Raw genomic sequence first — 11,559 nt, 5'->3', positions numbered from 1 at the left:
TACTTCAAAATTGACAAAAGTTACTTGCCATTTCTTTGTATTTGTGAAATGTAGAGTGAAAAGTATTTCAAAGTAAACCCTTCACCATTTTTTCAGTGTACATGGTGAAGGCTTGGCGATATAACATTATATAATGATACAGCTCTGAACCTCAGAAGATGAAACACTCTGAGCCGGAAAATATTTTTTTGGTTGTTCTAAATGAACAGGGGTGTTGTTGCAGAAGTCTGCGGTTGTTAGGTTTGTGCTTTATTGTGGGAGGTAACGTATATAGTATGTCTGACAGAAAATATGAAGAGTATGTCTGTGGGGTGTGACGCTGCGGTTCATGTTAATCACACCCTTCCTCAATAGTTTTAAAGTGTGTAATATGCAAAAGACAATCAATCTTGGTGACATTCGATGAGGAAGAAGCTGCTTCTTATGTTACACCAATCATTTTAATGCAAATATTAATGTTTGCAAATACAAGGTTTGGACTGAGAATACAATGATTGTATTTATTTAACAGGAAACATTGGGCATCTGAGGTTTAAATAAGGTTCTTTTATCTGCTTGTTCAATTTTGTAACACAAGTAACATAATTGCTGAACATTTTATTACTACAACTTAATTTCATTGTGTTCAGTTCACTCAAATATCTGAAACTGAAGTTTAAATCTTTTATCTTTTTTTGTTTCTATAAATGAAACGGCATGGTGAGTTTTAGTTCCCAGCATGATTTCCATAGGACTCATTTGGGAGAATAAATGTTGAAATTAAGTGCTATTTAATGTGTTTTGTGTAAAGGCAAACCCATGTTTAAAGTTCAGCTGGACATTTAAAAGAGTTTCTGTTGTTGGCGTTTTTGCGGTTAACAGTGGAACATGTGGTTAGGTTGTAGGATGGTTATATAAGTTAACTATTGTGTTATTCAATGAGTATAGCTGTGCTAACGTCAATGCAGTAACAAATTAAAAATGTATGTCTAAAATAAAGTAAGTTTGTGTGAACACTTGCCTTAAAAACCGACTGGTCATACGTCCTCTTTTCCAGGACATTTCTAAATTGCCAAGAGCCCAGATTTTGGCTTTGTTTTCCTATTGTTTTCATACTTGCTGAAGGTAATGACTGAAAAGTAGTTCGACCAATGGCGTGCAGGCATTGTACATCATCGACCAATCGTGGCGTGCGAGAAGGCGGGATCTACAAAAACAACGGTCAACGCAACGCAAATACTTGTACATAATGTATGCGGATTGTAGAGAGCACATCAATGTATTAATTTAATTATTTAACTTTTTAAGTTAGGATTTTACTTAATTCCATGTGTGAAATTTATTTGAGAAATCTAAGTGCAAAAAACTTACTGAGAAGCAATCAGGATAATATGCCAAATGCTTGATTACAGCTTTATCAGGTACTCATTCATACCTCTGAATCATGATGCATATGACTGATCTTGATTCAGTTTAGCCTAAAAGTCATAACAAACTCTTGTTTATGAGAAAGTAGCAGACATGGCTATTGTGTGACATATAAAGAGATTAATTGGGTCTATATTAGGTGAATTGGCAGCTTTAAATAAATTGCCTTTGAAAACTACAAGCTTTGTTATTAGTAATGAAGGTAAACGTGAAATACTTTTTCACTTGTACCTTTCTGGAAGTTTCTAATGATCCTGTAGACCTTGATTAGCTGGTTCAGGTGTGTTGAATCAGGGCTGGAAAGCGGCCCTCCAGGAGCAGGATTGGACAGCTTTTCTATTTACAAATGAATAAATAGATTACAAAATTTATTAACACTAAATCATAGTCGTAATTTAGATTTTGTTGAGAGGTTTGACAAAGTTAGTCATATATATCATCAGATATTCATCAAAATTCTCAAATATTGTAGTGCTTTTATCCTTTTTGTGCTGCATTTACTCTCTCCTGTTATTTTACCAAGTTCTCTTGTAAGATTTTATTTTTTATTTTTTCCCCAATCATTGAATGCAAAACTTCCCATTGATTGTGTTAAATAAAGTGTCTCTGGAAAAGTGCCTTTGTTAACGTTTTACTGTAGTAATATAAACTGTATCACGAAAATGTGGTTGAAAATGTAATGTAGATTTATCATTAATTCTGAGTACATCAGTTATATATATATTATCCTTACCTCAATATTGTTGCAAGAAAAGTGATTTAGAACCAACCTTATTTTTAAGGTTAATTTAATGAATCAAAGTTGTATCATCATGCAACATGCTTACGGTAGATAGATAGATAGATAGATAGATAGATGGCAGATAGATAGATAGATAGATAGATAGATGACTGATAGATAGATAGATAGATAGATAGATAGATAGATAGATAGATAGATGATAGATATATACATAGATAGATAGATAGATAGATAGATAGATAGATGACTGATAGATAGATAGATAGATAGATAGATAGATGATAGATATATACATAGATAGATAGATAGATATATACATAGATAGATAGATAGATAGATAGATGACTGATAGATAGATAGATAGATAGATAGATAGATAGATGATAGATATATACATAGATAGATAGATAGATAGATAGATAGATAGATGACTGATAGATAGATAGATAGATAGATAGATAGATAGATAGATAGATAGATGACTGATAGATAGATAGATAGATAGATAGATAGATGATAGATATATACATAGATAGATAGATAGATAGATAGACAGACGTTTTTCACTTTAGCAATGACGTTTCTCACCACTAGATGGGGCAAGAAATTAAAAAGTTCATATTTGCGTTCATGAATTTACTGCAGTGACGTTTTAAAATGAAGAATTTCTAAGTATGAATTTGTACCTTTCTCACTGCATTAAACATTGTTTTAATTTTAGGATACCTGTGCATATTGTGTTGTTAGAAACCTTATTATGACCTTATTACATGTGCACTTACTCTCTTGTAACCTTTTCTCATCTCTCCCAGACATCCACATACATATTCTATTTGTCTCATACCTGCTGATCATACTAGTGTGAAATATTTGAAATGGGAACCTTTATTTTTAATAGTGCACTGTGGGTGGATTGTCTATTAGATTATTTATGATTATATTTTAAAGGCAAAGGTTGCATGAACAATAATATAGTAATATCCACTTAAATGTTTATGTCCCTTCTGCATTACCATGTTTCAACTCTCTGAAGATTACCTCATACAGTGAGGTATGCATTAATATTTTTGTTTCAAAAGTTTCATTGTTGTTCAAAGATGACATGAAAACTGAAGTTTGCCAGGTTTAATTAAAGCTCTCTCCACAGAGGTGAGGTGACTGCTCCCGCCAAGACAATTGCCAATTATTTTTTATCAGTGAAGAGAAATGTTACATCTGAGAAGAGATCGTTGCAGGTATACAGAATTGATATCAAAGTGAAATGTTGTGGATACAAAGAGAATATATGGGTTGCAACTAAGTCAACCCTATGTTTTCAAGTACCAGGGCCATAAGGGGGACCCATGTGACCCTTCAGCAAACTTATGGAAATAATATACTTTTTTATAAAATAATATATTTTTAAATATACTTTTCCTTTTAAAATATAGCTTTAAGATTTGAAGTATATTACAAGTGGATGTTCAATAAAATTAAGAGCACTTATTTTTCACAAATATATCTATCTATCTATCTATCTATCAGTCATCTATCTATCTATCTATCTATCTATCTATCTATCTAAATTATATGCCCCCCCCCCCCAAACAAAACAAACAAACAAAACAATAAATTAAGTCATACATGTTTGTAATGACAAGAGAGTGAATATATGATGACAGAATTTTTATTTTTGGGTGAACTATCTCTTTAAAGCCTGACTACTAATAAATGAAACATAGTTAATTAGTTGAAATTATTTTATTATGTGAGAAACAGAAAATGTGAAATTACGTTCTACAGCTGTATTCTGCTGTTGACCAATCAGAATCAAGTATTCCAGAAAATACAATAATAACGTATAAAATATCTTATAAATAGGCCTAATATTACCAGATATTCCCAGAAATTCGTAGCTCATGTTATTGTCAGGGCATAATAACCTTAAAATTTAAGGTATGTTGGATTGGGCTGTGTGATTCAAATTCACATTTAGAAGAAACGAACGTTAAAGCATCCAAACCTGCATCTGACGCGTTATACTCGGCCGCTCCATTACTACAGCGGGCGCGTTTACAAACCTACAGAGTCCACTAGCAAGACAGCACTCTAGGCGCATTCAGAACAGATTCAGAATCGTCGCTCGCGCGCCCAAATAGTGGCTAGGTAGTCCGCGCACTGCGTTTTGAATCACAGCCGGTGTGTGCTACGGATGGGAATGTATCCCAGCATGCTTGACAGTCAGCGACATGAACAGGGAAGGATGATGAAGCTAAGATGGCAGCGCTGCTAGGGGTGCTGTCTTTACAGGGTCAAGAAAAATAGCAGGAACAAACGCAAGGCACAGACGTCAGCTCGCGCTGTTGACTTCTTTCACTAAAGGCAGTTGGATCGCCTGCAGTCGAGGAAATAACGGTCGGTTTTTGATCCGAGCGAAGGGAAGAAGGGACGCGTATTTCGCAGTCGCAGCAGAGCGGCTAACCGTAAACGTCGTTTTAATTGGAGATAACGTACTCTGATGTAATTCGCCGGGCGTTTTTGCGGCTTTGCGGAGCGGATTTATGGAGGAGGCTTGGGACTTTTAGCTCTGTTGACTGACATTGTAATCTAATATATGCGTTGTTCCCCTAAACGATGATGTGTGCTGCTGCGGCAGCGGGTGCCGGTGGCAGCGGGATCCCGTCCTCCTCGTCCCACTCCATGGGGCTGGGAGTCAGGGTGATTCCCGGAGCTGGAAACGATTTCGCATCGATCGGATCAGGGATGGGCTCCTGTCCCGTTGTGGGGGCCCGCTCGGATTGTCGGAGTCGCTACCAGCTTCTTCTCTCAGGGCGAGCACTGGCGGAGCGGTACCGGAGGATTTACACCACCGCGATCAACGACAAAGAGCAGGGGCTCAACCTCGGCAGGTGGGTCTGATTTACCGGCTCGGTTCGGGATGACAAACCGGCGTACTGATGGACGTGTTTGTAAACAAAACCCATTGGGTTAAACATGAGCTCGTTTGTGCCCAAACAGCAGTAACTTAGCAGTTAGCATGCGGCTAACTTCCTTAGCGGGCGCAGCTAAAACTCGTTTCATCTCATGCAGGTCAACGCAGAAGCTCAGTTTGTGTTGATTTTGATTTGTGCACTTTTTAAAATCACGTTCACTCTGCTGTCACGGTCAACAATGCCGTTTCGAGACATCTTGCACGGCTAGATCAATAGCTGTAACGTTAGCAGCTGCTTATAGGCTCATGATGTAACGTTAACGTTAGTGTGCTAATAGGACGTGGCTGGATGAGTTTAATGTGTATAATAAAACTCAACTGGCTTCAAATACAGTGCACAGACAATTATATGTTATGCGAAGAAGGATATATTAAACCTTTCGCATCAAATTTGTGCACATTAAAGACAAGCGAAATGTTGTCAGGCTTGTGAAACGGTTTATAGTCCCAGTTCAGGTTGTGGGTATCAGCCTTCTTCACTGAATTGCATGTTCAGACAGATAGTTATTCATAACCAGCTAATACATTTACATAACTGTGACTTATTCAACGATATTACATATGGTATCGTGTATATATTCAAAGCAGCAGGCGTGAGTCTCGTTGAGGTGAAGGGCTGGGTTCTGTTTTGCCTGACGTCACCCTGCTGTAGACACACACACACACACACACACTGATGTGCTTCACCTCAGAGCTGTCTCTTATTAGTGATCCCACTGTACAAATCATTATTGTTTCTGTTCATATATTCATACTTTGACCTTTGCTTAATCCATAAGATGTTTCACAGTTGCCAAAAAATGAAATAAGTAAGAATGAGAACACACGCATTTCTATGCTTCAATTATTTTGAACTCTTTAGCAAATGAAATGCAGCATATCTAACAGATTCAATAAATAAAGCAGACTCATACAGAAGACTTTTATTTCAAATTTAGATTGGCCAAATTGATTTAATCTATTTGAATTTTACAAATAATAATAATTTCACACATAAAACTTGACTAGGGGTCAATAAAAATAATCTACTATTTTTTTTCTAATATCATTGAGAGTAACAACTGTCATAATTCTGTAATTTTATTTAGTATACTATATATATATTTTTTTACTATATTACTCTATTATTATTATTTCTTTACTGGCTTTTCTATGCAAAATTTTTTCATTATTAAGTTGTGATAATGTACTTACAAAAATATATGTCATGAAGAATTTTTAGAAGGATGTCGCAAATTATATTAAAAATGCAAAATTGAAAATGAAGTGAGTGAGTGACCTCATTTTTTCCCCATTCAAATAACTGGGAAGCATGAAGCAAAAAGGTTTGGTAGTCATTTACAAGCAGCAGTTACTAAAGAACTGCAAGCTCCTACTCTTAAATTATATTTAGCCTCTTTGCAAATGAGTAGATTTTGATTTTTTATTTGATTTAATAAATCAAAATACTCATTAAAAATAACATTTTTTTTTTAAATTTTTTGTTTTAGGTTTGCCTAATTGCATTTAATGTATATTAAATTTTACCTAAAAAATCATTAAATATATATAAAATCAATTAAATGAATCAAAATTTGAATAAAATCAATTAAATGAACATATACAACTCTAGTCAAGATTAATAAGCACAGAATGACTAGAGGTCAACAAAAATAATCTAATACATTGTTTAAGATCTTTGAGATTAAGATCAAGTCAAAAAGAATGGTACATGCTATGTTGTTACTGACTTCTCTATGCAAAAGTTATCAAAAAAAAATCATACAAATGTGTTTAGTAGAATGTATGTGATGAAGATCCTTAAAATGCATGTCTCAATTTGTATCAGCTGGCAAAACTGAAAATAAATGGACCACATTTTTTCCCTCATTCCAATCTCTGGGAAGTAGGAGTTTGAAAATGATTTTCCTTGAGGTCTAATATTCCTTTTACCAGTGGTTTCATAGTGTACACTTACACCATCCACTCATGACGCCACCAGCGTTGATAGCATGCAAAGTGCGCTGAACCATTGAACGCCCCTCCCAACCTTCAGGCTCTTCATCACAAGCAGCCTCTGTGCGTTCACTTTTCACTGCATATGATCAGCTGCCGTTGTTCCATTGTTTACTGCTGTACACAAACTCTAGCACTTCAGCACCATTCCTACATAACGTTCTACATAATAGCAGATTCACATGACTCTCTTGATGAAAATAAAACTATGATCTCCTGCTGCCCGAGCGCTTTCTTGTGTGGGGTTGCCACTAGGATTTGGGCTATTTGCAGTTTCTCATGTTAGACAAACAGTGTCATTTTACTGTGTGTAAGCAAATTTAAACCAGTGTGAAAAAGACCAACATGGGCTTTATTGCAAAGGTGTTAACATGGCAGCATGGAGTCCCTTTAAGATATTACTGCTCTTAAAATCCATCCTTATTAAAAATGCATGTTAAAACCGCACATTATGACTACATGTGCTGACCGATTGTGATGTATGACCTCTGAACTTTATACCAGTATATTGAACTGGTACTAACTACTTGACAAACAAAATTGAAAATGCCAAATATGTTAGTAGTAGTGTCAACCTCAGATGCCCACAATCAATTCACTGGCTGTCTGATTCATATTGCACACTAAACTGCCAACCAATATCTGAAAATCGGCAGATCGAAAGTGATTGACCACACTATTTCTGTCTATCGAAAAGTCCACCGGAGAACAAAGTCGTGTTTATGAGGTGCAGGATTAACACACTGCATGTTTTTTTGGACAGCTGCTGCTGTTCAGTTTTTCTAGGCATAAATCCATCTCTGAACAACAGCATATAAAACCAAAAATGAACTGTGTTTAGTCAGTTTCCACGTGTTAGACAATCTCTGTTTTTAAGTGGACAGTTCTTGGCCAGAATAACCTGCAGTTTTGGACCAGACTTATTGCCCTTTGTATATTATTATCTAAATAGACCTTGGTATTAATTCAGGGCTTCTGTGGATCTTAATAAGGTATTAAATTTAAACAGAAAGTCACTGCATTAAATGTTGCATGCACTGCAAAAAAAAAGAAAAAGAAAAATCTTCCTCAAGTGTTTTTTTTCTTAAAGATATTTTTAAAGATGCGTTTATTTATTTATTCTTTTGTAAAGATACATGTATTTGAGATGCAAATGTGAAGTCTTGTTTTTTTAATTAAGTATATTTTTCTCACCCTATTGGCAGATATTTGCTCTTGTTTTAATCATAAACACTTCATTTGGATCAGTTTCTCAGGAAATACGGCCTCGGGTACACTGCAGGTCTTGATGCCCAATTCTGATTTGTTGCATATATCCAATTTTTTTGACAGTCCGTTTACACGTTCTTTCAATTGTTTGTGACCCATATCCAATTCATGTGTGTTTACACTTGCCATACCACCTGAAACATTGTGCATTGTGACGACATAAAGAATATGACGTCATTAAACCGCAGAGAAGTACCAAATTGTGGCAGTTTTAATGACGCTGTTTTAAGAACGCAATGCCTCAGAAAATCCGATCTGCCTGTTTATATGAGTCGCATTGGCACATATCTGATTTGTATCTGATTTATTTCTACATGGGAATGAGGCCCGAAACCGATCTCGAAATATCCAAATGCATGCTTTTTTTCCTGTTCACACTATCATAGAAGAACACATCCGATCTGTGTCACATCTGAGCAACAAATCGGAATTGGGTCACATTAAACTGACAGTGTAAACGTAGCATAAGACTCATATCATTTTACTTCTCAGTGCATCTTGATTTAAAGCGGTCATGAACTGCCTTTGTTTTTTATTTTGTACTGTTCTCTGAGGTCCACTTATAATGTTATAAAAATGTTTACATCAAAAAACATAATTTAGAAGTAATAAGCTAGAGCCTTTTCTGTCCTGTTTTTAACCCCTCTCATCAGAACGCTCTGTTTGAATAGGCGTGGCACATAGACTCGGAAGTAAACGCCCACTACTATGATTGACTAATAGCTTTGTATGTTTGACAGCGTACATTCCTCATAGATGGACGCTTCTGGGATTTAGGTCAAAAACGCATAACTCAATACATATCAAACGATCTGTAAGAAGAGACAAAGCAATAGTGACAATGTAATGAAAACAGTTACTCACACTTGTGTGGTGCGACATCGTATCCACTGTAGTCAGCACATCATCGTCTTTTAGTTTCAATCTTTAAAAAAAACCCCGCATTGAATTGTGCCTTGTTTGTAAACAAATCCACGGTAAAATAAAGTGAACAAAGCTACCAAGTTCTTACTGATGCGGTTTGGAACTTCATTAAAAATAAAGTTGATCCACTCTTTCCTAATGTTGAGATTGATCAGAAGGAAGGCAACGCGAACACTGTTTTTGCACAACTTGGCACTGCACAGCGTTGTTGTCTTCAGAGCCATCTTTATCGTTTGGTCTTTGCGTAGACTTGCGCGTTTGCCTCTCTCGTAAACACTACATGTGCAAATTGGTGGGCGGGGCTTAACGGGCAGTGATGTTGATCTTCTTCTGTGGAGGCGGTGCTTATCCACATTATTGCATCATAGAGTAGAACATTCCAAAAGCTGTCATTTTGGCAGACTGCCTTCAATATATAAGCTGTTTTTGAGTTCTGAAACTTTCAGGATGTTTGTATATTACAATAACATCTTATATGCCAAAAGATCAAGGGAATTTTGATTTCTCAGAATATGAACCCTTTAAGAATCTTTAGACATTTGCAATGGAAAACAAGACAAAAATACTGAGGAAGTACATCACTATTTGTGCTACATTTAAAATGATTTTCATATTCTTTGTTTTTTGTAAAAATGGAGTAAAAATTAACAGAGATCTGTTGGAAATTGTATTTTCAGACTGTGAAGTGTTGTTATTACAATTCACTGTCTGCTCCTTAAGCATGTATAGAACATATTGAAACGTTATGTTACCCTTACATTTTCTTTACTTGGTCTTAAAAAGGCCTTCAAGATTTAAATTCACCTTCAGAAACCATGTCATTTGTGATTATTGATAGATCACACTGCAAAACCACTAACATGTGTCATTCTTCTCCAGGGGAAAGAAAGCTTTGAGCAAGAAGAAGCTAAAAAGGCGGCAAAAAGTCAAATCAAAAGTGAAAACAAGAACAAAGGTAAGATTGTGAATCTGACTCTGGATACTGTAGTCTTCATTGCTACTCATTTTCTGCCCCATTTAAACCGTGAAGCTATAGGGTTTAAAAGCCATTATTGGTAGCATAATTTCCATATTCACATTCAAATTTTGAAGAAGTATCCTTTCATAGACTTCTGCTGTCCGTATTTCAAAAACTATAACCTTTCTCATTTTAACGTCATGTAACAGTGGTTCTTTTGTTAAATGTTGAAGTAGTGGTTTCCATTTAAATCTTCAGTCTGGATTTTCTCTTTGGCCATTTAGGTGCAGCTCTAATTCCATTAAGATTTTTTTTTAGCTGTTTTGACAGTGATCACAATACAGTACATATGTATACATGCATATTTTCATGCTTGGAAACTGCTTTTAGTCGTCACAGTTGAGAAGACGCCAATAAACACTCTCATACATGGCGGAGGATGCGGGAATGGCGGGGTCACGATTGGCAGTTGCTTGGCGACCTGTGTGTTGCACGTTTCCATGGCAACAGCTTCCTCCATCTCCTGCACTGAGCACCTATGGTGTGCTGGCAGCAGGGTTTGTCTCGCTACGTCTGCAGCGTTTACCAGCGCTCAGAAAATAGGCAGAAGACCCAAAATGTCTTCTTTTGGATATTGTGTATTGTCTTGCCATTCCCCAAAGCATGTGTGGGGGTTAATGCCTGATTGTGTTTGGATATCCTTTCCCAGGCACTCTGTTTTCCGTAGTGGATGTTAGTGCTTCGCAGGCAGGGGTAAGAGAGAATAATGTGATTGTAGATATGCCGTCGTAATCCTCCAACCTAAAACCCTGCTGGCTAAGGAGAAAGAGCTCACTTATATTTCTCCTTCTCTGCCACAGCCTCCTTAAAAGGAGCTACTTGGCTTTGTTTGCTCATAAACAGATGGATGGAGTTTCTCCAGCAGGGAGGTGCTCGTCTTGAAGACGTACTGCTGAAATGTCTGTTAGTTTGTCATGTTCAAGAACTTCACGTTGCTTTGTCTTATGGATAAGAATGTGTTTTCATAAGTGTGCTGCCCTTCTGGTTTGATTTCTTTCCTTGTCTGTGATATATTACACAATCCCAGAGAAGCTTTGTGCTTCTGATGACTAAGACTGGCCGATATAGATTAGGGTTGTGTCGGTGAGGAAATTTTCCCACCGGTTAATCGGCGCGTGACAACACCGGTAATACCGGTATCACCGCGGGGGCGGGGCATTCCCTCTTTTCTCGCTTTCCTTCACTTTTAAATAGCTTGTAAAAGCGGTGTGCCCATTTTACTTTCACTTTAAA

The 11,559-nt window shown here is 36.5% G+C and overlaps 1 protein-coding gene across 1 annotated transcript in view; it reads left to right on the top strand.

The window, feature by feature from the left end:
* Positions 1–4,340: 4,340 nt before the first annotated feature.
* Positions 4,341–11,559, top strand: part of mycbp2 (MYC binding protein 2) — a 132,058-nt gene continuing 124,839 nt past the window's right edge. The window contains exons 1-2 of the mRNA XM_016564075.1: positions 4,341–5,037; positions 10,188–10,263. Of these exons, the coding sequence (XP_016419561.1) occupies positions 4,763–5,037; positions 10,188–10,263 (351 nt within the window). The 5' untranslated portion in view covers positions 4,341–4,762. The remainder of the gene's footprint in view (positions 5,038–10,187; positions 10,264–11,559) is intronic.

The sequence above is a fragment of the Sinocyclocheilus rhinocerous genome, unplaced genomic scaffold (genome assembly GCF_001515625.1).
Source record: "Sinocyclocheilus rhinocerous isolate Xijiao unplaced genomic scaffold, SAMN03320098_v1.1 scaffold2245, whole genome shotgun sequence".
Taxonomy (NCBI): domain Eukaryota; kingdom Metazoa; phylum Chordata; class Actinopteri; order Cypriniformes; family Cyprinidae; genus Sinocyclocheilus; species Sinocyclocheilus rhinocerous.
Note: the sequence above shows the minus strand (reverse complement) of the source record. Positions and strands in the feature narration are given on the sequence as shown.